General features: G+C 38.7%; 2 protein-coding genes across 6 annotated transcripts in view; one reads left to right on the top strand and one right to left on the bottom strand.

The window, feature by feature from the left end:
- On the top strand, window positions 1–27,108 carry LRTM1 (leucine rich repeat transmembrane protein 1). Of its 3 annotated transcripts, XM_075938902.1 has the most exons (4): window positions 1–484; window positions 2,018–2,614; window positions 8,054–8,286; window positions 26,853–27,063. In XM_075938902.1, the coding sequence occupies exons 1-4, from the start codon at window positions 478–480 to the stop codon at window positions 26,895–26,897; spliced, it is 882 nt and encodes a 293-aa protein (XP_075795017.1). In that variant the 5' UTR covers window positions 1–477; the 3' UTR covers window positions 26,898–27,063. The 3 variants fall into 3 exon arrangements, with proteins under 3 accessions (XP_075795017.1, XP_075795018.1, XP_006129803.1); XM_075938903.1 differs by lacking the exon at window positions 8,054–8,286 and having other exon boundaries at window positions 26,853–27,108; XM_006129741.4 differs by lacking the exon at window positions 26,853–27,063 and having other exon boundaries at window positions 8,054–10,917.
- The window catches only part of CACNA2D3 (calcium voltage-gated channel auxiliary subunit alpha2delta 3), a 755,257-nt gene that overhangs the window by 106,191 nt on the left and 621,750 nt on the right, over window positions 1–27,316 (bottom strand). For all 3 annotated transcript variants that reach the window (XR_001368709.3, XM_075938900.1, XM_075938901.1), the window contains exons 26-27: window positions 27,043–27,164; window positions 26,603–26,683 (exon numbers count right to left, since the gene is read on the bottom strand). Coding sequence is in view for 2 of the 3 variants with exons in the window: in XM_075938900.1 (XP_075795015.1) it covers window positions 26,603–26,683; window positions 27,043–27,164 (203 nt within the window). In the remaining variant the exon portion in view is untranslated. The remainder of the gene's footprint in view (window positions 1–26,602; window positions 26,684–27,042; window positions 27,165–27,316) is intronic.

Genomic DNA, 27,316 nt, shown 5'->3' on the forward strand with positions numbered 1-27,316 from the left:
CATGTTCAGAGTCATCTGATCTTGAGGAATTGACACAGCATGGCTAACAATCCCACAGAATTCAGAAACAACACTGGATTTTTAAAAGGCAGATTTATTTTTTGTGATGGATTTGAAGCAGATTAAATTATAGAAAAGGATAGGCTATCAGGTCATGATTTGTATGCTACAGCTGTCCAGTTTGAGTTGACAGACACTCTTTGCATGGCCTGTGGACTAAATAATAAAGACAGAGAAAAACTCTGAGCTGGACAGTAAAAAATAAATAAATAAATAAAATTGTAAAAGAGTGTATGTAGAGGAAATAAATGAATGCAATAACAACCAAAGCTGATGGAGTTACTCACTAGAACAATTAATTGAGTTCCTTTTAAAACTTTCTAAAATGAAGGTATAAAAGGAACCAAGTTGGTTCATAGTCCAGAACCTCACTTCAAATTGGACTATTCCTTCCATAAGCAGGACGTGCGGACAATCATGAAAGGTGAGCTGCAATTTACTTTTTAATCCTATAGTGAAAGAATATTGCTTTGTAAAGAAATATTGTCTTTGCCAACCAGTGTTTATTTTTAACTTTACAGTGGAAATTATTGTTTAAGCTGTTTTTCTTGTTTCTGAAGATAACTGTTGCAAAATACCATGATGATACAGAATGAACACAGAATTCAGGCATTGTAGCAAAAATTTCAACTACATTTCCTTTCGAGTTTTAATTAATAAGTGGTTTGCAAGGTAAACTTTAGTATCAGAAATCCAAACCTTTCATTACAGATTTAATGCGTTTAATTCTGTAATGTTCTTCTGTTTTTTTAGGATATTTTCCCCTGTTACTAATCAATATTTGAGCTCTACAAGTCAATATGTATAAAAGTCTCAGGGGGTAGCAGTGTTAGTCTGTAACTATAGGACTATTCATTTTTTTAAAAAAGTCAATATGTAGTGTACCTTTTACTTGCCAAGGCTTTTAAAATATCAATGGATGAGAAGCATTTTCTATTTTGAACAGAGAATATTAATGATTTGATGCTCTTCAAAGACAATATTAAAAAAGATTTATCACTCTACTGCTCTGATTCTCCTTAGCCAAAATAATTTATATGGGATCAACATCCAAGACTCTCCCATGTATCTTTATTATTCCATCATATGCACATTAACATAGCTTTAGGCAGCATTGATGTTTTTAAAAGAATAGTGTTTACCACATATGTCAGGCACAACACATTATTATTTCAGTCAAAGCCAAGTTTATCCCTGTCAGAAGCCATGGGAGTAGATAATAATTTTAAATATTAAATATTATTGAATACCCGTGTGACCTGATTTATCATTTTAACAACTCTACTTGACAAATGTTTGCTTAATGGATAAATGTTCAACTATTTGGAAAGTACAGCTAACATTCAGATAAGGGCACTTCAATTAAGAAGCGTAAACATGGGTGGATATTTTAAAGAACAGACCTTAAAGGAATCAGACTTACTGGAAACTTCTATTAAATTCTCTGTAGTGAGCCCTTTGAAAGTTATGTTTTTCTCTAAAAGAACAAAAGTTTAATTCCTCAAGGTGCAACATATAACCAAAAAAGTGATTAACCAGGAACTGTGCTTGCACCTTTAACATACAACCTTGGAATCATGATCACCATAGAAATATAAATACTACAATTTAATATTTTGGGAACTCTATGGAAGTGTTTCTTTCCTATGGGTATGCAGTGCTAGAAATTCATCATATTTTTATGGCAAGGGGCCAATGGTTAAGCTTTCTAAAAGTTATTTACATGTAAGATGAATAGTAGCTTACTTTAAAAGTACAGAAAAATTGTTTTCGTCTACATTAGATGAAGTTTGAAAAATGTTATCTAGAGCTTATTTATACTATTCTGATGTACTGTGAAACAAATGTGCATTCCTGTCCATTTCAAAATGTACATCTTTGGCTATACCATCAGTGTGCATATTACCGAAATACACCACTTATAAATTAGTTTCACCACTTTTTACTTCTTGTACAGGTGACCTCTTTTTGGTTTCAAGTATTATTGTACTATTGCATATGGTATGTGGATGCCCAGAAAACTGCCTATGCCATCAAGCTTCAAAGACAGTGGATTGCAGGAATCAAGGACTTGTTGAAATTCCCTCACGCTTACCTCCTGAAACTCTGATATTACAGTTGCAGAATAACCAGATTTGGAGAATCAATCAAAATGCATTCAGTGAAACCCCTTTGCTCAAAATTGTAGACTTGTCAAATAATTCTCTTTCAAATTTGTCATCGGGTGCTTTCCAGGGACTACAATACATACAGGTTCTAAACCTAACCAAGAACCTGATTCGCTACTTAGACAACAAGACTTTCAGTTCGCTCCCTCAATTAAAAGAACTGGACCTGTCATTCAACAATATATTAAATTTGCCTGAAACTCTAGGAAATAATACAGGAAACATAACTTTATTGTCGGTTAAGTATAACAAGCTTCAGAAACTGGACAGAATTCTGCTGGAATCCCTTCCAAACCTGAAAGTTGTTCTTTTCAAGAATAATCCCTGGCAATGCACTTGTCATGTCATTGGCCTTAAACTGTGGTTGGAAAGCTTTTTATACAGAGGTAAGTAATTTTCTCCAGTAGATAAAATAGTAAGAAATTGATCTAATATATACTTGACTTGTCCTCAGGGGAGCTGGCAGCCATGCAAGATCCTGGGGTAAGGTGGGGGGCAGTTCTGTGCTCCAGAAGAGACATGGCCTCGGGCAGCAGGGCAGGGACAAGGGCAGCTGCGCTCCCACCACAGCACTGACTGGTGCGTGCTGCAAGGTGCACCCTGCCTCCCCAGGCAGCCCAAAGACCCTCATAGAGTGAACAGTACAGCATTGTGGTAGCAATTTAAATGGCCTCTGGCTCCAGTCACCACTGCTGCTGCAGCTACAGCTGAAACCCCAAGTCCCTATGAACCACCGAGCCCAGGGACAGTTGCTCCCCTCCCCCATTGCTGTGCCTGCCTCTTCTAACCACTATGGCTCTGATGTCAGAAAACACCTAGGAACACAATTGAATCTCTGCTCTGGACTACAGCTCAATAAATAACTGATTTTTCAGAATCCTGGAAGTTCAAGAACATAAAAAACTCAAATTGGGTTGAATCAATTACCATTTTTTTAAAAAATATATTGGTGAATCAAACATACCATGTAGTTTAACAAAAACTTTATCTCCAAGCTTTTTCAAAAAAGACTCGATTAAAAAAATAGACTACGAGGAGGTTGAGGTAACTGTTATTGTGCTATACTATTTTTAGACCTGTGCTTTGAGCTCTCACCTGGCATGTAGGAGCCAGGTTCAAATCCCCACTTTGGAGAAGGGGTTTGAACCTGGCACTGGTAAGTGCCCATCAGGTCTCTCTCAGGCTGTGTCTAGACTACATGCCTCTGTCGGCAGAGGCATGTAGATTAGACAGATCAGCAAAGGCAAATGAAGCCGCGATTTAAATGATCGCGGCTTCATTTACATTTACATGACTGCCGCACTGAGCCGACAAACAGCTGATCAAGCTGTTTGTCGGCTCGCCGCTAGTCTGGACGTTCCCCCTGTCGACATCAAAGCCCTTTGTCGGCAGCCCCGTTATTCCTCGTGGAATGAGGTTTACCGGGGCTGCCGACAAAGGGCTTTGATGTCGACAGGGGGAACGTCCAGACTAGTGGCGAGCCGACAAACAGCTGATCAGCTCTTTGTCGGCTCAGCGCAGCAGCCATGTAAATGTAAATGAAGCCGCGATCATTTAAATCGCGGCTTCATTTACCTTTGCTGAACAAACAAATCTACATGCCTCTGCCGACAGAGGCATGTAGTTTAGACGTACCCTCAGTGTCTCCTGCTAAAGCCATCTCCATTTATATAAATATTGATTGAAGTAGGGACCTGAACTTGGGACCTGAACTTGAGTGCCCTGATCACTAAGTTAAAACGTATAATACAGAAATACACAATGCCACAGTAAAGAAAAATGCAATTTATATGTAGATTAAAAGCAGCACAGTTATTTGGCCATATTTCCACCTGCATTTATGTTCTTCCATTTATAAATCTCTTCATTATTCTATTTAAAAGGAGACTAAGCCTTAACTCTGCTTTTCTGCAAGTCAGAAGTTCTCTCTCTCTTTGCTTTTCCATGGCATTGCAATGCTTTGTTCTGAGCAGCTTTAGAATCCAAGATGATTAGATGAAAGAAAAAAACCATTTATAATTCTAAAACATTTAAGGTTTTTTAATTTTATCTGTTTTATATTCAGGGTAGGCAGTGACAGGTATTTAACATTAAAGGAAGACCTGGCACTGATAGCTGCAGGAGCTTGTCAGCCTTTGAGAAATCAAAAGAAAAAGATAATCCTAATTTTTCTCAAATAAATGTTGATGCTTGAATGTGATATACATTTTTCCTTGGTTTCCTATCTGTATGTAACCTGAACGCATTGAGACCACTGACAAGGGAGATTGAAGTCAGCTATGTGGCCTTAGCTGAGAGACCATTGGCTTTTAGCTTATGCTGTAGAGGCACATGACTTTAGCCTCTAAGGTCTCTCATTCATTTCCTCCTGCTGAGGGCCTGGGTTCATCAGTTTTACAAGAGGGGGCTCGCAAAGCCAACAAAACCAGTTCATAAGCAGGATAGATTGAACCTGCTGCCTTAGGAGCTAAAGCCATATGCCTCTACAGAACAAGCGAAAAGGCAACTGGCTCTCAGCTAAAGCTGTAAGGGAGATTTTACTCTCCCTTACCAGTGGCCTCTGTGCCTCTGGGTTACATGTATATAGGTCAATATATTGGCATTGTACAATGCAACAGCCCACGTGATAATACTCTGTGTCTTACGTTTGTACTCTAACACAATTGCTATTCAGTATCCATTCACTGCTTTCACTCATATGGGCAAGAATCTTAAAGATGAGATTTGGATTGCGCACAGAAGAGTAGAAGGCTGAAGAGATGAGAATGAAAGGAAACCTGAGATGTTATAACCTAACACAGATTGCCCTTTGCTGTGCCTAAATAGAATAGCTTTATTCCTTCAACAAACAGAAGAATTACTGTGGAACTAATCTTCACTCCTTATTTTACCTTCTAATTAATTATTTTTAAAAGTGAATGTGTGCGAGAATAACTTTAAAACTAGCAAGAATAACATAAAATGTTAAACTTTGGTTACTAGAAATGTTGAAAGTTCTATGCACACTTCCTTGTTAAAATTAAATGTATGTAACCAACAATCTGTATTTTCTATTAGGGTATGTCTAAACTACATGGCTCCGTCGACGGAGCCATGTAGATTAATTTACTCAAAAAAGAGAAATGAAGCAGCGATTTAAATAATCACCACGTCATTTAAATCAAAATGGCCGCCACGCTGTGCCGATCATTGACTGAGCCATGTAGTATAGACACACCCTTAGTGAATTGGTAACAAATAGTCAGGTCTCCAAATTTTAAGAACCATCCAGTTACCCACTGACAAACAGAGTTTCCATAGGTAATCACTAAACTACACAAACACACACTCACCTCAAAATTGTATTTTTATTTCAGGATTACCACCAAGAGAAGAGACATTTCTTTCTACGGTATCTCTCATTTAATGCTGTGGCCTTATTTCATTAGGACCACCAAATCATTGGGCCAATTGCTCGCCATGCTCAGCGCAGGTAGAAAGTAGCATTTATAGTATAACTGAAGGAGGTGTTTATCATAAGGGGAATCCCCAGCACAAGTTAACCACTGAAGCTGGGCACAACTTAAAGTGGTCTTGAGGCTGTTCTAAATTGTGCTGAAGGCACAACTCCCAGGACATCTAGGAGTGGGGAGCTGCAGGATTGGTATAATAGCACCCACACAGCCATCAGTGTCAGAAGCAGCACCGGGACAGATAAAGATCTGGTCCGCTGGATTTATGTTAGAGCATATACATTTAATTCCATCAATACAGTAATTAGAAAATGCCCAGTACCACTAGGTAACAGGTGGAAGGTGGTATTAGTTATAGAAAATAATCAGTAAAATTAAACTGGTCTTTTAAGCCAGTAGTGATATGTGGAGCTTATTAAAATATTTAATGGGCTGAGTTGATAGAGTGTTTCTGTAATTTAACTAAATAATTAGACTCCTAAGAGCTCTCTCTCCTGGGGCTAAGGTAATAATACTTTCTGGACTGCTAAAATATTAAGTCATTTCTTTCAGACTTTTGTTATATTTTGCAAAAGAAAGTAATGATCCAAGATAAGCATATCAGATTATCTTAATTACCGTGCCAGTCACACAGCTCCTTTAGTTTATTTCAGAAACACAGCCATTGTTTGTCAATTCAGTGATTTCCCCCCCTTGCCTCACCTTTGCTTTACACGAATTCGCACAAATGACCAAAAAAAAGTGAAATACAACATACAAACCCATTTTCACAACCAGTGTTGGAAGAAGTCTGGATATTCTATACGCTAATATTTCTCTAAAATTATGCTTGTGTGACTTGTACTAACCAACAGGCATCACAATTTTGAAAAGCTCTGGCTCCAGGCACATACATACAAACCTCAGCAGAATATAGCTAGAGACCATCACTTGAAGATGAATAAAATATTTCTTGAACTGAATGCAACTCAAGCAATTGATTCTTGTTGCATATGGTTAATTATAGAAAAGGCTTTAGTCAAAGTACCATTCTAATTCTCCATTCCAACACACCCTTCTCAGGCACTCAACTATGGAGGATTAAGAGCTGCACAATTTGGATCATTAGCCATATCCACACTAAAGAAGTGCATGTTTGGACATCTTTGGAGCAAGGCTTTTGATCTGACCTGTTACAGACTAGGACTTCAGCTCCTAGGCTATGATTCATCTTGGAAGGTGTGGCCTTAGATATTTGGTTTGGGCCCATCTTAATTCACTCTCTTCTAAGACAAAGTCTTTTTAAGATTAAAATCTCCATGCCTGGCCACAGAGAAAAGGTGGAGGGAGGGAAAATTTCAGCTGACTTTAGTTACTTTTGAATTATAGAAACATAAAAACATGCAATGGCTCTATCCATAGCCAGTAGCTATGGACCTTAATACGTGGGGTGGGAAAGAAGATGAGTTTTGAAACATATGCTAGAGACTGATCCTCCACCCCTGCTTCACCCTCCCCCTCCCCCACACACCAAGTTCACCAGTCCTCAAGGTTGCATGGAGCACGGGTCACTTGCAAGTTTAAACTAGTCTAAATGGTGGATTCTCTATAATTTAAAGGCTTTAAATCACGAATTGAGGAATTCAGTAACTCAGCCAGAGGTTATAAGTCTATTATAAGAGTGGGTGGATGAGGTTCTGTGGCCTGCAATCATAATGGTCCCTGCTGGCCTTAAAATCTATGGGTCTATAATAAAATCCACAGCATATGCCATATGCACAAGTTTGAAATGAGAAAATATAACTTATACTTTTCTAACCTTTGTATGGAAAATATTGGTTTTTGCATATAATATGAATGGTATTATGCTTTGATAAACTATTCAGAAAAAAATCAGAGCATACAGAATTTTTTATTTTCACAATTTTCATCATGGCAAAGGGGTAGCACAGTGTTAGAACCATCACTACTTCATGGAATATTTCTGTGAATTCTAACAGGAAATGTTTACCAAAGAGACATTTTTTCCATTTATATTTATACAAAAGTAATGGTAACAATATGTCTTTGTTTTCAATTATGGCTTTATTTCTGCCTATTTTTATTCTATTGGGCAGGCGATGGGTGGTTTTACTATAAATGCTGAAAAAAGTAGAGGTAAGTTTACTTCTAATGAATTACTGGCTACAAGTAATTGCTTATTTAAGTATATAAAAGTGTTATAACCTTAGTCTTTAACTAACTGGAAACATACGCAAAATAATATGTGCCTATAAATTCTTTTCAAAGTAGAAAAATGCAGCTGTTTATAAATTCCACTGGGCTTCTCTGAGTTTTTACATACAGAAAATTCAGAAAGTCAAAGAGCTCAAGACTTTAATATATTCTTTTCAGGAGGAATAAGTGACGGCATTATATGCTCAACACCAGAAAATCGGAAGGGAAAGGACCTCCTCAAAGTTCCTTATGAGATGTATGGGGCATGCCCACCTACAGCTACTCATGTTCATCCAGCTAATATTCATCACCATAACTCTGAGCACAGAAGTTCTCTGAAGCATGCTCAGCACAATGAAAATGAAGAGAGTAGCCATTCAGACTGTGAACCTAAACCAAAGCCAAAGCCGGTTAGTTTGCGTCATGCAATTGCCACCGTAGTGATAACTGGAGTTGTCTGTGGAATTGTATGTCTAATGATGTTGGCAGCTGCTGTGTATGGTTGTGCCTACGCTGCAATTACTGCTAAATACCACAGAGAAAACTTGGCCCCAGTAACAGAGCAGGGGAGTTCTGAGGAAAAAGAGCCATTTGATAGTTCCTTGGCTTAAGTTACTTTTGACCTTTGGTTTCACTCAAGTAAGACTCCTCATTTCAGTCAGAAGCTTAGTGTCAAATAGGACTGATTTACTTGTTACTCCTGTATTTGCTTTTTCCACATTAAAAAAGTTTTTGTAAAATAGAAATTCATTCCTGGGAAATGATTGATGTTGAGAGGTTAATCAGATGAAATAAATATTTTTTTGTGCATGCATACATTCTGAAGTATTACCTGAGGACGTGAGTTTGAGATTAATTAAATCTTTATGGTACCACTTTAAAATTTTCTGTTCAACATCAACTATTCCCTTGTGTAACATTAATTCAATATATTGCAATTAGAGACAGTCACTAGATATCACAAGTGAGATTTCTCGAATGGAAAAAACAAAGCAATTTTAAATGTCTTGGTAAACCTTGCCTAATACATACCTAATGAACATGCCACAATAACCTTTAAGTACAGGCCATGCTACATAGTAGTAGAATTGGCCAAAATGTTCACTCCAAGTAAATGACCCAGCAATTTTTCTAAACAAATAATCTGCAAGCACATTTTCCCCTATTCAACCTTCTTGACTAGTTAAACATCTTAATGTAGCATCCACCACGTAGTTTTTAAGATGTAAAATCCATAATTAACTATAGCAATTCAGGTCTAGGCCATATCCAAAGAAAGAAACATCGTTCTCTTACTTGGGGAACAGTAAACAGGTGTGGGGATGATGGGGCAAGATAGAAGAGAAAGGTTGCATCACAGCATTATGAAACAAGAATTTGAGAAAGGGCATTGATAAAATATAACAAAATATACACATAGAAGCTACCCTTTATTCCTCAACAAAAGACTAATACACATAACCACCACAGAGACTTCTCATTATCTTAATTCGTAAAACTTCAATTTGGCAACATTCATAACAGGAATAACAATGGATTTGGTACTGAAATTAATATAATTGTGTGTTTGCATAGTCTCATTTTTTTTCTGATGGCTGGTTAGATTCCCCAGAGAGTCTAACCTAGCAGAGTGTTCCAGCAGCAGAAAGTTTGCTGTAAGAGGAAGTTGCAGCCACAAAATCCTCAACACCAGAAGGGAAAGGATATCCTTAAACTGCAGAAACATTTTTCACAAAATATTTGATTAGGGAGCTCACTGCACCATTTAAATCTAGTATTAGATTATTATAATAGGTACATCTACATTTTCTAGCCTGGATTTCATTTTCAGAATTAGCATTTTGCAACAAAAAAGGAAGCTCTTCTTAACTAGGGTAGTAATACAAGGGTATTGGATAGAATGTTACCATCAGTGCACTAAATCAAAAGCCTGAGTGCCAAACCACAGTCAAAGGCCTTTTACACATTTACACACACACGGCACCCATGCAATCAGAATGCAGATGTAAAGCTGAAATGTTTTAAAGCTCCAATTGATTTCAGTGGAGCCAGGATTTCACAGACAGTGATCCCAGTAACCTAGGACTCAAAAGTGGCACTTTAAAGTACAAATACCCTCAGATTTCCAAGAGGTTATCCTGCAAAGAGAGACCAGACATGAAATTCTTGATATTTTTAAAGTTAAAAAAAGGAAGCAGAGCCTCTGCAGTGCTCAGCCCTTACAAAACTCATACCAACCTACCAAAAACACTTACACCCTCTTCCTAAAGCAGCAAAAAAGACATAAAATGATTTTTAAATATCTTTATTAGGGAGCTTTTAAGTTGCTTTGGGCATTTCCATGTGAAATTCTGCCATAAAGCCAGATCATTCTTACTTCCATTAATGCATTCTTTTGTGTGACTAGAGCAGGTCAATCCATACTAAATGTGTCACATACATTCTAACAGGCTGTATGTTCAAAATGCAGAAACATCACATTATGTTTTGAAAAAATTGTAGAGATTTATAAATTCAGCCCATGGTTGCCACAAACAGCCATTTAAGATGATAATGTTTACTAACATTTTAAATGTCAGCAGACTTTCAATAGAGAAAAGTATAGAGCCAATCATTTAAATTAACAAATGCAAACTTACAATTTTGCAATAAGAAAAATGTAATGTTTAACTGTAAAAATAAAATTCAGATGAAAGACACAATTTGCTAAGTATTCTGTGAGAACCACAAATTATCTTTCACAACCACTGCAGTTCATAAGGGATAATTTTCAAACGCCTGACAGATTATTTTTAGCTGCTTGTTTTGTATGGCTGAATCCAGGGTTTCCCTACAAAATGTCCATTATTTGTAAAACTATGGACATCTGCTGCTGAAATGAATTATTTGCACAGATTTATTTTGTCCATAAAGGTAACTGATAATCAGTTTCAACAATGCAATACAGAGTATTTCTATAAACATAGTTCCCTCCCACCTCTACACTCTGGAAGAGCCCCTTTAGTCCTCAGAATATCAGGATAGCTTGTCTGCCACTTTTTTTAGAAAGAGAGCTAAAAAATGGATTGTACTACAGGCAGTCCCCGAGTTACGCGGATCCGACTTACGTCGGATCCGCACTTATGAACGGGGCTCTCTCGCCCCGGAGCTCGCAGGCAGCGGGACCGCCCAGAGTGCAGCGGTCCCGCCACCTCGACCTCCGGGACGAGAAAAGCTGCTCCGGGTGCCCCTGGCCTGCTGGGGACCATCTCCAGCAGACCAGGGACTCCTGGAGCAAAGCCGGGGAGGCGGAGGGGTCCTGCGCCTCTGAGGCTTTGCTCTGGCAAAGCCGGGGAGGCGCGGGACTCCGCCGCCACTGCGGCTTTGCTCCCGGTGTCCCTGGTATGCTGGAGACGGTCCCCAGCAGACCAGAGGCACCGGGAGCAAAGCGGCAGCGGCGGCAGGGTCCCGCGCCTCCCCGGCTTTGCCAGAGCAAAGACTCAGAGGCGCGGCACCCTGCCGCCGCTGCAGCTTTGCTCCCCGTGTCCCTGGTCTGCTGGGGGGGGGGGGCGCAGCTAGTGCCTCCCCCCAGCAGACCAGGGAGACGTGGAGCAAAGCCCGGGGCCTGTGGTAGAGCAGGTGGGGCGCTGCCGGTTGGTCCCGCAGCACCGCTCCTTGGCACTACTGGACCAACCTGGCAGCACCCCAGCTGCTCTGCCCCAGGAGTCCTGATTCAGCTGCTGCTGATCAGTTTCAGCAGCGGCTGAATCAGGACACCTGGGGCAGAGCAGCTGGGGTGCTGCTGGGTTGGTCCAGTAGCGCCGAGGAGTGGTGGCGCTACTGGACCAACCCAGCAGCACCCCAGCTGCTCTGCCCCAAGCGTTCCCAAGTCAGCCGCTGCTGAAACTGACCAGTGGCTGACTACAGGAAGCCCCTGCCCCGGGCTTTCTGGAATCAGCCGCTGATCAGTTTCAGCAGCAGCTGACTTGGGGATGCCTGGGGTTCTTAAGTTGAATCTGTATGTAAGTCAGAACTGGCGTCCAGATTCAGCCGCTGTTGAAACTGATCAGTTTCAGCAGCGGCTGAATCTGGACGCCAGTTCCGACTTACATAGACATTCAACTTAAGAACAAACCTACAGTCCCTATCTTGTACGTAACCCGGGGACTGCCTGTATTCTTATCTTTCAAACAGGAGCTACTTTGTCACTTTATTTTCAGAATCAATACATGGAAAATTGACACGAAGAAAGCGGTCCTTCTTTCAAATTTCTTCCCAATGTAGAATAGAAGATAAAACTACACTGATTTCACTGTATTCTCTACAGAAAAAAAGCCCATTAATGGTTATACAGATGAAGAGAAACATAAGTAATGAGTGCCATATGGAAGTCTTTCCATACCAACATTTGCAGAAGGATAATAAAAATCTTCATTTCTCCCAAGTGATCTCATTTCCAATCAGAGAGAGGATGCCCCTTCTTGAATTTCCAGAAAGGCAGCTTAATTACTTCATACACAGTGTATCTATCATTTGCATCATTAACAAAATAAGACACTAATTTTTGCCTAATAAGAATCTCATAGGGTATGTCTACACTACCCCGCTAGTTCGAACTAACAGGGTAATGTAAGCATACCGCAATTGCAAATGAAGCCCGGGATTTGAATTTCCCAGGCTTCATTTGCATAGCCTAGTTAGAACTACCTAGTTCGTGCCGCGTGTAGCCGCACGGCACGGAGTTCGAACGAGCGGGGATTTAAAAATGGCGACGCCCCGCTTATGCAAATGTAGCCCGGGAAATTCAAATCCCGGGCTTCATTTGCAATTGCGGTATGCCTACATTACCCCACTAGTTCGAACTAGCGGGGTAGTGTAGACATACCCATATTTGCCAATGACCAGGTGACAAAAGCTCTCTTTAGATCAGCATTGAATAAGTATGCTTATCTGAACCTCTTTGGTCTGCAAAATAGGGCTTGAAATGTCATTCACACAAGAATCTTGGTACATCCTGCTTTTGTGTTAAGTGAAACATAATTCCCTGGTAAGGCAGCCAGAAACATCAATCAACTGGATGTGGAATTGACCCATCACGGGGGAAGGGACAGATGTTTCATTGACAGCAATGTACATGACTAGAGCATATTATCAACAAGGGCTGAGCCTGTGGTCAGCCCTGCATGATAAGAGAAGGATCCACAGATTTGGGGTAGAGTTTTCTACGGAGTTCTTGCCTTTGTGGATACTGCAAGCTGAGTTACTTCCACAGGACTGCCAGTCCTGCTCCAAGGAGGGGAGGAGAATCTGCAAATCCTGTGGATTTTTTTTAAGTAAAAGGTTTACCATGGAAAGGGATGAACTAGCTAATCCACAGTTTTTTGTGTAGAATGAATTTATTTACAATCCACATAATTGTAGAGAAACAACAAATTACCTAAAATTCAAACCAGTGCAGGACTATCTTAATTTCAGAAAACCAGTCCAGACTCTGTGCCATGTAATGTAATCAAGGAATTATTTGGTTGGCAGCAATGTCCTTGGCAAAACACTGCTGGCATCTGCTTTTAGAGAACACTACTAGACCCACACATCTGCTAAACTTTCCCACTTTAGCTACATTTCTCAAAAAGAACAGCCTAACCCAACTTACCGGAGTAAGGAGCAAAATCCTCCTCAACGTTCACTATGCATATCAGCATACAGCTCTACTCTATGGGAATGTCTACACTATAGAGAAGATCAACTCTCTGGAGATCAATCTTCTAGCATTCGATTTACCCAGGAGGACATTTGTTGGGCTTCCATGGCCTGTACCAGTGCTTTCACTAAGTCCTCCATTGTGAGAGCCTCTAACCCAATTAAGAAGGAGAATAAAAACCAACACCCTAGTGCACCTTTTTTGTTTGTTTTTTGTCCCCACCCTCTTTCATCCACAGCACTGTTGAACAATCCCACTCTTGACACCAGTTGTGGGAAAGCTCCAGCTATCCCCCATGGGACTCACACCACTGGTAGATAGTGTTAGCCTCAGAGGCTCACTATGGTGCACCACACTGCCTGTGTTTCTACTAGGGGCAGGATCCACAGCCTACTGAGCCATACTCATCAAAGGCTAATTCATAGGTTTGGGGTAAAATCCCTATCTCCCTTCTCAAGGCTGAGATGTTGTAGGGAGTTTGGGGGAACCCAGGCCTGCCCACTACTCCAGATACTGGCTCAGGGACCCTAAGGCAGTAGCACAGTAGCAACAGACAAGATTATGGCCTCTCTCAACCTGACAGCTTTTCCCTGGGCCAATTCCCCACATAATCCCTCCCAGTACCTTTCCTTTAGTACTTGCTCACCAGTCCTCCACTCAGACCCACACAGCACTTCCTCCTTCCTATCCTTCACTCTATTCCTTCCCCTTTCCTTGCCTGAGGGGAGCCCTTTTAAAACGGCACCACAGGCCTTAATTGGCTGCAGGTAACCAATCAGCCTGTAGCTTCTAGGAAGTTCTATTTGACCCCAGGTGCCTGTCTGATTATGCTGAACTTAGGCTTGGCCTTTTTTTACTTGGGAAAGAGAAAGTTGTACACTCAAGCTCCAGCATGTATTCTCTCCAACAGTGAGCAACAGACAGCTAGGCTGGGTCTGTCACTACACATTTTGTGTAACTGGATGGTGTATGTTAAGCCAACCTACCTCATCTAATGTAGACCTAGGCTACCTGAGCAGCACTTACATTCAAGTGATGAGTGCTAAAGAATGAAATAGAGGATTAGGCAGCTGTGATATTTATGCTCAGAAATTATGATTATTTTAACAGAGACATATCCCTCCAAGAATTAGGAGGGAGGGATAGCTCAGTGGTTTGAGCACTGGCCTGCTAAACCCAGGGTTGTGAATTCAATCCTTGCAGAGGCCATTTAGGGATTTGGGGCAAAAATTGTCAGGGATGGTACTTGGTCCTGCTGTGAAGGCAGGGGACTGGACTCAATGACCTTCAAGATCCCTTCCAGTTCTAGGAGATTGGCAATCTCCATTAATTTATTTTATTTTATAAGAATTGTGTTGTCTGGTAAAAGCATCATTTCTAAAAGGTGAAGTGAACTGTGTGCATATGCAAATGTCTTGAATACTGAATGTACATTCTGCTTTTTTACTGAAGTCATTATTATACATCTCAATATGAGATTTATGAATGTAAAAAGAATATGCAAAATCTATTAGATCCTTTGGCAAAATATAAACTAATTGTATTTTCCACGAAAGCATGCAGGGACAATGCAAGGGATTTCCTCAGCATTACTGCTGATTAGAAAGTTCAGCGGCTTGCACACTGGCGTAAGTAAATCACTCTCTTGACTAATGAGGAAAGCATATATCTTAGAAAACCTAGAACATCTGGATGGTGTTTCAGTGTAATGTCACATTCATTTTCTCTTAAACCCTACTACTAAGAGACTACTTTTTATAGATGGACCTATACCTTTTAAGTGCTTTGCATGGTTGTAGTCACATTCAAAGTAGTAGCAGGCAAAACAGCAGGTAACCTTAACAGTACACAATAGTTTATAAACAATTATTTGATGCTTTAATTCTATCTAATACGTTAACCTAATATATCATAGTACAATGGAATGGCCATCTGGGAGGCATTTACAATGTACTTAGTTCCTAAAGGTAATTGGTAGTTACAGTGTGTTAACCTGTTGAAGTCAATGGCTCACATTTGTGCATGCTGAGATTTTTCATTTGCAAAACTTCTAAAGCGTATGCACAACAGTTGTATGCACATTCCACACTGGGTACACACTTTTAAAAATCTGAACCTAAAGCTTTAAAATGTCTGAGTCTATAGTACTAATACTAAATGTCTGAGTCTATAGTACTAATTCTTAAACCACTACAACCATCCTTCACAAAGCTAATAAGGGGTAGTTAAATACTAACAGGTAACCCGGAATATTCCCATATGGCAATACAGTTGAACCTCATTTAGCTGAAGTCTATTTAGTCAAGAGTCTTAGATTGACTTGGACAGTTGACATATCCTCAGATATGTGCCAATTTAGGCATCTTGAATATACATATGACTAGCACAGTAAAGACTGCGACTCTCAAAAGTGATTCATGATTTTGAGTGCCTCCATTTTTGAGTACACAGCCTGTGACACCTGAAAGGTGCATAAGTTTCAGAGTGAGTATTCTCTGAAAATCAGGCACCTGAATATCCCAAAACAGAGACACCCAAAATCATAGTGTGTTCCAAGTTTGAAACACAGCTGCTGCCACCTCCTCCTTAACTATCTATGATTGTGGAGATCTGGCCAACAGACCAACATCTACTAGGTGGAGTCATTCCAATTCTCTAAGGAGTTTTAGTATCCTTTAATTGGCTTTCTTCACTTTTGCACCATTTTAATGACTTAGAAAATAGTGAGTATTTATCAATTTGTGTGAAGTGAGGTGAAAATAGAAGATGGGCAAAGGAATACGGTGAGGCTGGGAGGTCTATGAAAGAATCAAGCAAAGAACATGACCTGTCATGAGTTCTGGTAGACTCGGGTACCTCTGGCTAACTAGCAACACAAAGGGTATGTCTACACTGCACTCTTACTTTGAAATAAGCTATTCCAGAATAGTTATTCCAAAATAACTTATATCGAATAGCACATCTACACTGCAGGGAAGCCTCAAAATTAGTTTGGGGCAGGCTTCTCTAATGCAAAGTGCTATTTCGATTTAGAGCCCCAGGAGGCACTAGGGAAGAATAACTTAGAATGGCCTGGTGAGGTGCCATTTTGAAATAGCAGCAGTGGAGTGTCTACACATGCCTTATTTCAAAATAGCTATTTCGGAACAGACAGAATAGGTTTACATATTTCGGAATAAGCCATCCATTATTTTGAAATAATGGAATGGCTGTGTAGATGCCTGCATTGTTATTTCGAAATAACGTGTTATTTTGAAATAATGGTGCAGTGTAGATGCATCCAAAGTGTAGTAGTTTAGGATTAAAATATAGAAAACAGTGATTTAGCACTGAAAGTAGAGGTCTGAAGGGCTACATTTACACTGCAATGCTATCTCGGGATAACGGAGTATCCCAAAATAGTTATCCCATGACTTAACAGCAAGCCCATTATTTCAGGCTCACTATTCCAATGTTCCTGTAAACCTCATACATGACGAGTAAGGGACATTTTGGAATAGTGGGTTATTTCAAAATTTGGCACAGTGTAGACAGTGCCAAATTCTGAAATAAGCTATTTTGAAATGAGACCAAAATAAGATATGCAATTTGCATGGCTCAAATTGCATATCTTATTTTGAACTACAATGCACTGTAGACATAGCCAAGGTGTCAGACTAGGGGCTTATCTAAACTATGCAGAACAGTCTAAAGAGGATATGCAAATTCTGCGGGAATTTGCAAATCTTCTTCCGATCGCACTTTCAAAAGCAGAACTTTCGAAAGTGAAAGTCGTTTAGACGCGGCTTTTTTGGTGAACCCCCTTTGTCAAAAAGCCATGTAAACCTCATTTTTTGAGGAAGAGCAGCTTTTCGACAAAGGGGAGGTTTACTGAAAAAGCCGCGTCTAAACTACTTTCACTTTCAAAAGCTCTGCGGAATTTGCATATCCTCTTTTGACTGTTCCGCGTAGTCTAGATAAGCCCTCAGAGACTAAGAGGAAAAGTACTGACCAACAAAGGTTTACATATAAAATGTTGGAGCACGTTTATGAGCTGATCTTTTGAGATTTTTGAATAGTAGTCTGTTTTATTTATCTATCTTTTCCTCTCTTCTAATTTAATAAAACTTCCTCTCTGAAAAGTTATATATTTGAAAGGCGAAATGTTCTTGTTCAGTTTTTATAAGCAATTATTTATTTAAAGGAGTGAAAACCATATTATACGTTTGCATAATATAATGTTGTAGAGAGATAGGGAATACACAATGAAATTGTCAGAAAAAAGAGCTGTTGCTAGGCTACCTTTGCTAGGAAATTTGATTAATTCTCCTATTTTTAATTTATAAATGGCTTGATCCTTTTAAACTTTTATATTCTTAACAAGAAAATGTATATTCAAACAGTTCCAAAATATTGTAAAAATCTATAATTTTAATATAAATAAATGGCACTAATGGATTCCCCTAATTCTAGTAAAACAGGTACAGCACATTCATTTGCATAAAATCTTTCATTGGAAAATGTATTTCGATCATCACCACTAGGTATCAGTGGACAAATATAAAAAGGACATATAAAAATAGATGTCAAAGATCATATGACTTTTACTTGTGCACTTCAGTATTGACACTATAGAGTAATGTTTCTGGTTTCTCAAAACTTTTGTCTATTTTTATTCACATGGCAAAGAATAGTGAGCAACTCAATACTCATTGTGTCCTTGTACTCTGACACCAACTACTATAAAGTTAAATGCACCTGCTCAATATGACTTGTTATTATGTGATACCTCAGATTCCTTGGAACTTTAAATACCACATACCTATAGAAAGATAATAAACTGTGTAAGGAAATTTAATCAGATCTGCACCAGGTAAAAAGCATCTGCCCTTTCTGTTTTCTTCAACTTCTGCCGCTTTGAGCAGGAAAATATTTGCAGCATCTAAAGATTTGGGCCAGATTTTGTCATCTTTACTGAAGCAGAGTAGTAACTTGCTACATGAATAGTATTACTGTTTTGAAAAGCTTCAGGGAGTAGCCGAGTTGTACAGGATAAACTTAAAAAACAACAAATAGTCTGGTAGCACTTTAAAGATTAACAAAATATGTAGATGATATCATGAGCTTTCGTGGGCACAACCTGTTGGTGTCCGATGCATCCCTCACTATTTCCTTTCATCTTTCCCTGTCTAATGTAGAGTGGCTTAGTTTCTGTAGACTAGCACCACACCAATCTACTACATCATCTACCCATTCTCTGTGGGGTCTGCCTCTCTTATTTGAACCGTCCATTATGCCGAATACCAACGTCTTGGCTTTTTGCTCGTCATTCATTCTGCAGATATGACTGAATGTAGCTTCCACTGTATAACCTTCTGCAGTAGGTTCTCTTTTGGTTGTATCTTCCTATATAATTCCTTGCTGGTGACCTTCTGCATCCATCCTATTCTCAGGGGCTACGTCTACACTGGCATGAATTTCCGGAAATGCTTAAAAAGGAGTACTATTCCGTTTTCAGCTTTTCCGGAATACGGACTTATGCCCGAGCGGGAGCAGAATAGTGTTTCCAGAATAGTGGCTGATTTTGTACAGTAGAGCATCGTTGCTATTCCGGAAATTCAAGGGCCAGTGTAGACAGCTCGCAGCTTATTCTGGAAAAGTGGCTGATTTTCCGGAATAAGTGGCCCAGTGTAGACACACCCAGGATCTTTCTATAACAACTCCTCTCAAATGCCAATATCTTTCTCTTTGAAACTTTTGTCATCACCCATGTCTCACACGTTTTCAAGATGCTTAGCTTCATTCCTAAGCTAATCGCTTTGCTTTTCCAGATCTTATCCATCCCCCCATTTACCATTCCTGAGTTTCAGTTAACTGGACATGCCTTAATCAGGGCTTGATTGTATTCAGAGACTAAAATTCTTACCTGATAAATAAGGCTTCTGATGCTTTTAAAATGAGTTTGTGAACATATTAATCTGACTTAAAACAGCAATGTAGTGATAGCAGGAAATTTTGACTGCACACAGTGCCCATGTTCTGCTTTGCATGTGATACGGTGATTAATGTTGACATTCAAATATAAATAGCAAAACAGTATCTATTTAAAATTACATCTCAGAACAAAGCTACCAGCAACAGAACAAAGCTACCAGATATTTGCCCCATTAGACCTTCCTCCCTGACCATGCCATCCTTTGGTAGTATGCAAAGTAACAAGATATATGCAATTTCATATTTTCACCAATAAGTGACACAAGTGCTTTCTACTTTTGGTGGAACAGATGAGCCCTCAGTTATGACATTAGAGGGGGGAAAGCACTGTTGTACTTAAAAGCTAGTTCATCTAATAATTATAAACTATTCTTCTACTGAAAACTTTGCATTCTGAAATGGAACATGGTAATGAGAAACCCACTAGATTTTCAAAGCTGTATAATCTTTTTATATATTGACTGTTTAAACTTACATAGAAAGGTCTTCTTCAAATGACAGAATCGGTATTTATTAAGATGCAATACAAAGATACTCAACAATCATTCCTAGAATTTGAAGTGTCTCCTATTAGCAAGTATCATATTGCTTTTGCATATCCTCCAATGCTAGACATAAATATACATGTAAAAGTCACTGTTAATGTTTATTTGCATACTCCTCTCTACAGAGCAAATAGGATTAGATAGGTTTGTAAATTATAGACTACCACCAACCTGTTAGTCTATAAGATGCCACAGGACTCCTTGTTGTTTTTGCAGATACTAACTAACACTACCCCTCAGACTAAATTAGTTGAAATATTCTAGAATGTACCTGATCTCACACAGTAAAAGGAAAACAAGAAACAGGAAAACTTGTACCCCAGAAGCTTTAGAGGAAGGAGAGTAGGCTAAGCCTCAAGTTTGACATGTTGCAAGATTCTGACCCGTTCTGCTCAGTTCTTCATCTTTCTGACATAGTTGCACTGAGCACTATGCAATTCAACCACTTGCTTATGGGTCTTTTGGCTGATGCCTTAAAATCTAAGGCATGGTTGTGACTATTTTCTTCCATTATTTGATCTGAGGAAGTGGGTCTGGCCCACGAAAGCTCATCATCTAATAAACCATCTTGTTAGTCTTTAAAGTGCTACATAGTCCTGCATTTTGTTTCAGCTACACCAGACTAACACGGCTACATCTCTATCACTATTAAAATCTAAGCACTGTCTTGTCTGTGGTAATATTCAATATCCCTTGACAGTTTTTGTAAGGAAAGACATTTGGCTTACTATTCTTTACCAAAATTCTCTGCCATTGTGCAGTGTGATGTGCATTTATTAACTCTTGCTCTCCATCCCAAACGTGGTTCGAGTTCAGTGGAGTTCTTTTGCATAATGGTTGTGAAGTGCTTGGGGACCATTCAGAATGAAAGGTGCTATGTAATGTAAGGACGAGGTTATACCATGGCCTTTGGGCCATAACCTATATACAGGGGTGGGGTGAATGAAGGGATCAAATCAGAATTCTTTCATTGTCTCTAGCTCGATGGTCAGTGGAGAGAACTGGGCCTGGGCTTTCTTACTCTTTATGAGCAACTGGTCTGGGCCAACCATTACAGTATTATCTCCACTCTTTATTTCTCAATGTCAAAGAACATTAAAGTCATGCCTCTGTCAAAGGACAAACATATGGAATTAGCTGTCAATCATTTTGCTATTTAACCACACCAGAGAATAACACAAGAGTACAATAGTTAAATTTGTAGTAGTTCACCATAAAAATCACATAGTTGCTACCATTCACACAAGCTGCAGAAGAGAAGCTCAGTCCTAAATGGCGTCATTGCTAATCAGCTGCATTGCCATCAAAAATCAAAATTCACATCCAAATTTCCCTCATCTCAATGGAAGAAAAACAACAATAAAAAACCCACAGGTTGACCTGGCTGCACTGGCAATTTAAAAAAACATGCTTTTTAAAATGTAAACTCAATATAGAAACCACAGAGGAAATATTAGGTGGCACACCAAGACATATCTCTTCTGAGCAAAACTGCATTTTAACTATGCCCAGTATACACATTTTTCAGGTTTATTATTCATCTCTCTGCTGCAAATAAATTAAGCTTTCAAAGTATACACAAACCCAATAAATATACCAGTGTATTTCTAAACATACACAGATAACCCTCTACTCAAATTTGCATTCATTTAAGTTGTTAACGTAATTATATGTCAGTTGGAGAAGAAGGAATTTAGAAGTGTCTTATGTTTTTCTCTAGTCAAGTAAATGTAGTCTCACTTTGGACTGAACAGAGGAGGTACAGATGGTAAAGCAGCGGCAGCACACAAAATTCTGCAGTGTTGCCAACAATTTTAACCCTACAGAGTCATTGATTTTGAAGATCTCCTGCCATTATTATTGGATTATGATTCCTCCATGTGGAACATGACATTGTCAGCACAGAACCAAATAAGTTAGTATAGATAAGGGGCCTATTGCCAGTGATTATCTTCTACAAAAGATGAAAACAAAAAGAGAAAAAATGCAAACAGAACAGAGGGGGTTGCATACATGACAGCAAGAATTTAATTTCTCCCCCACGGTCAGATTTAAATAATATTCTCCATTAATATTCATATTTAAATACATTTTTAATTTAAAAATACCTTACTATTTTAGGGTGTTTGCAAACAAAAATGACCTGGTGCAGCTTTATTTTCAGTCAATACCTACGTAATGAATACAGTGATTTTAAACTTAAGGGGTGTTTCAGCACCAGTGTGCTGTAATCTACTGAGTTATTGGGAATAAAGAGTATTTATTTAAAAAAAAAACCTAGAAAGTGGAGTTTTGGCAGAATTACAACTTTAGATAAAAGTGATTTTTAAAATATTACCATAAATTACTTAGGAGCCCATTTTAAATAATGACTTAGAACCTGATTTTAGGCCAGATTTTTCAAGACATTGCTCTGCTCATTGCAACAATGCCAAACAGTGATTTAGGAGTCAAAGTTTCATTGAAAGTCAACGGGACATAGGAAACTAATTCACTTTTGAATATGAAATGAAAAGAAAACAGACAGGTGTTGTACCACTGTTGTATATTGCCTGAATGCTTTTAAAAATCTGGACCTTTATGTCCCAGAGATGCTTTTAAACATATAATTGACAATTCTTTGAAAAATCTCTAAGTTGTACAGTGAAATCACAATTTCCAGTCATCCTCTGCTTCTCCACTTCCTACCTTTTTATTTATTTTTAAAGTAAGTAGCAGCTCTCAGCATACTAAGAACTAAAGCTACTCTGGACATAGGATAGTTGTACTATAACTTGTTCCATGTGGAAATAGAATTGATAACGTCCGTTTATGCTCTGTAGCTGAAGTATAAATAGAATAATTCATATAATTGTTGTCTCTCTGAACTTCTGTTACTGTCTGATGGATACTTCTATGCAAAGTAGTTGTTGAAGAAGCAGGGGAAACTAAGAAAATGAATGAGTGAGGCAAGAAGAACTGTTCTTTGTGCTTTCACAAGGAACTTAATTTTGTCTCCACCTTAAAAAGGAACATATTATTACATGACACTTCAGTATCCCTCCCAGTACAATGAAAAACCTTAATTATATCTGCAACAACATTAGCTATTATCCGGTTTGACATTTTTGCACAAGTTAATTGTTCTCATATGTTTTTGTAAGAGAATGATGAGATTATAATTAAGATTTTCTCTTACGTTGTGAAGGAGAACAATGAGTTGTGTATATTCTCATCAACTCAGGGCAGAAGAGCACCTTTCCTGTGACACACTGGAATTTTTTTTATCAGTGGGGATATGCTGAGTTTTAAGGAACAGTTCAAAGATGTCCCATTATTTGCAATGGCATGCCCTTTACTTTTCAGGGATTGTATGCTGGGGATAAGACTCACTTAACCCGCTTGAATCCCATTAAACTACTTTTTGTTTGTTTATGTAATTTCCTAATATGATAAATATAGGTTGGTTTGGAGTAGGTAGGGATGTTCCCCTAACTTTCCCTCCAGTGGGACAGAAAAGATCGCCAAAAGGGTAGAGAGGGGCAGGGTGAGCTAATTATGTGTGTGTGTAGAGGGAGAGAGAAATTAGTTTTATTTCTACCCTCTCCAACTACAGCTCAATGGTTTCTGCATTCCTGTGGTGAGATCAGCTTGTGTATGGCCACATCTTCTCCACTGGGCCCACCACAATTCCTCAGGGTGGAGGAGCCTCCATCAAAGCTATAGCATATAAAGCAGAGGCCAGAAAGCAAACTAACACTGGATCTCAAAAGTTCTTTCATTTGGGAACCTCCAGATGCTGCTCTTTGACTGAGATGAGGTTCACAGCACAGACAGCATCCCTCTTTCCAAGAGCCCTCAATTCCACTTGAAGCAAGAACCAAGAGGTAACCATCATGGTCTAGACAGTATTTGGTCCTGCCATGGGGGCAGGGGACTGGACTCGATGACCTCTTGAGGTCCCTTCCAGTCCTAGTAGTCTATGATTCTATGATCTTGCTGAGGGGCAAACTTACCTCAACATAACAAGTATAGTTCTCAATTAGACGTCATATTAATTGATTTAGACTCTCAGTTGGTGGAGAGAGAGAAGGAGATCCCTATCAAAAATTAAAATCTCAGCTCTTCAAAACACCATTGTTTACATAGGCACCGAAACAAGGAGTGTGGGGGGCCTGCAGCACCTTCTGATGTGAAGTGGTTTCCATTACAAACAGGATTTACAGTTTGGTTTAGTGGCATTCAGCATTCCCATTATAAAAATTGTTCCAGTACCCCTGCAGTATGGTGAAGTGATGAAGTGTTGTCTGCATTTCACCATCCTTAATACCTTATCCCCCTTGCTTAGAAAGCTGTCAAAAACCAATAGCCCTATTTTACAAAGGAGGTAATCAAAATATGCATAAGTCACTACTAACAGAGCTGTGAACAGAGCCTATATATTTAATATGGCAACCCCAACCTCTCAAATCAGCCACACCGCCTCTCAGAAAGAACCTGCCAAATCTATGTCCTTGGGTACATGCTAAGTTATAACCGCTGGATTACACTCTGCCAAAGATGGGAATAAAATGTTGTATTCCTCACTCTCTCCACTCTAGTGCTGTGTTACCTGCTTGCAAAGTGAGTGTTTCTTTCCCCTCTAGAAGCTGCTCCATAGAAAAGCAGAAACTATTTCTGATGCTTAAGTGAAAGAGGTATGAGATATAAAGGGGCTGGATTTAAATACTGCTAATTACCGATATAATTTTCCAATATAATTTTCTTTTCTTTTGAAAAGAAACTGGTGTATTTGATTGATAGTATGAAAATATTGTTAAAAAAGGATTTATAGTAGAAAACCATTTAAGCTGATAATAACAACACAACATGCAACAAGTACAGGGAGTTCCAATTTCCATGAACATTCCAAATATTTTCATGTCCTACACTGGCAGACTTGAAGGTTGCTAAATATAGCCGCAGAATGCTCTAGTGAAATGGGTATCAGATTCTAGAATGCAGCCTGTGCTTTCAACTCAGACAGTAAAGTAGTGGTCACCTTTACTGAGTGTATTAGTAGTATCCATCGTTTGTGTAGTGTCGGATCTGTTGTAAATGATGGGAAATAGTGGCCATTTGAGAAAAAATGGGAATAGAATGGTAAATGCAGGAAAAAAAATGTTGCATCAACTTTGCTTCACCTACAACCTAATTTCTTGAATTGTGGACTTGAAGGTAGCTGATATTGAAGTTTAACTATACTGAGTATGTCAGTGATAACATACCAGGCATTTGTTAGTAAAAGAGTTCAGAAAAATTTAAGATAATTTGAACTCAAACCAAATAAGAGACAACTGAAAATCCATAGAAAATCCAGTTTTTACTTGTATATTTGGAGAAGGTACCTTTTATTCTTCAGACAAAACTAAGAGGTTTAATCTCTACATTAGATAAAAAAAAAACCTTACTCTAACTTTAGTACAGAAGCACTACTATGCTGTTAAACGCATATCAACATCATATTTCGATACTCTCCAGCCTTGTAGTCTAATTTTGTTTCCTTTGTGAACCCAAAAAGCTAGTTGACTTCAAGGCTAGTCTGACAATATGGAGGGGCATCACTAACTCCTTAGGAAAAAAAGTTAATGTTGAGGTCCTTTCCCTTCTCCTTTCTGAAATGCACAGGTGAGGATGCATAAAGGAAAATGCTTGTGGGGAGTCAGAGTTTCTCACCTAAATTCACAGATTTTATGGACCAAAGGAACCATTATGATGATCACCTATTCTGACCTGTCACATAACATCAGCTATATGACCTTTATTAATTCCTGCATCACATCCAATATCTGTGCCTGAACTAAAGCTTAACTTTTAAAAGAAAAACATTCAAACTTGATTTTATTAATTCCAGTAATAGTGAATCTACAACCCTTGGTAAGTTTTTCCAATAGATAATTACCCTTACTGTTAAAAATGTGTGACTTATTTCTAGTCTGAATTTTTTTGACTTCAACTTTAGGCATTTAATCCTGTTAGACCTTTGGTAGACAGAAGAACCCTCTATTACCAAATTTCTGTTCCCCATATTTCTAGATACTCATCAAGTCATTCTTTAACCTTCTCTTTGTTCAGTGGAATAGATTGAGTTCTGGGTCACTTACTATTGACAGTGCTTTCTAAATTCTGAAGAATATGTTGAATGTCACTATATAACTAGTGTTTTTTTTTTTTTTTTTTTTTTTTTTGCTTAAGATAAACTCATTCAGGGTTTATAACCATGAACACTTGCTCCTAGGAGTACTGAAAAATCTTTGCTGATTGTGCTATGATATTACTGCTATGTCATACAGCAGTTTACAGGGGGACTTTGAAGTCCAATGAATACAGACCTAAGCTCTTAGAGGGAGGAGGCCAGCAAAGACCTACGCTTTAAAGCATTCTATCCCACTTCGGGGATATTTTCATTCAAATTGCTTTTCTGCATGAAAACTCCACTAAGTCAGAACAGTCTGAGAAAGTATGTAATTCACACACAGCTTTCATATAGGAATAAACAAACAATTTTACCTGCAACCACTGGAGATTTTCTGTCATCTAAAAGTTGAATGGCAGTACTAGCTGTCACCACATTGCTTTTGTTTGCTGTTTCTACAAGGTGTAAAAAAAAGTTATTCAGATCAGAACAAGTTGGCAGCATAAGCAAGTTCAGCTGTAGATTTTTAGTTTGAAAAAAATATCACGTATTTATATGAATGTAATGCTCAGGAAAAGTGCTGATCTGACATTCAATTACAACCTGTAATTATCCACAAAACAGGTACAACACAGGAAGACACGCATCAGATTTCCCCCCTCTGCCTGATTACAGGTTTGGTGAACTTGGTGAATATTCCAGAGAAGATTTCAGAAGATAAGTCTCATTTTAAAAAAACCCTCTCCTGAATCCAACTATGTATGTGGGATCTTCCCAGTGTTAGGAATATTTAAAATATGACAAAATTACAGACCTGTGCTAAATGGGATTGAATAGACAAAGCTGCCAGGTATCTGCTCAGCGGCTCTTCTGTACCAAAGCGGGAAATGATCAGCATTAAAAATATTCTCTTTGTCTTCAGCTGTCAGGAAGTCTCTTGAAACAGAAGAAAGAAAGAAAAATGCTGCTTTTTGTATACCACAAAAATATTTCAAGCTTTAAAGACAAAACAAAACAGCATCTAAGCCTTTAAAGAAAATGGACTTCTCTTTTGAGTTCTTTTTTATATCATTTTTTGCAGTAAAAGA

Source organism: Pelodiscus sinensis, chromosome 11 (assembly GCF_049634645.1).
Source record: "Pelodiscus sinensis isolate JC-2024 chromosome 11, ASM4963464v1, whole genome shotgun sequence".
NCBI classification, from domain to species: Eukaryota; Metazoa; Chordata; order Testudines; family Trionychidae; genus Pelodiscus; species Pelodiscus sinensis.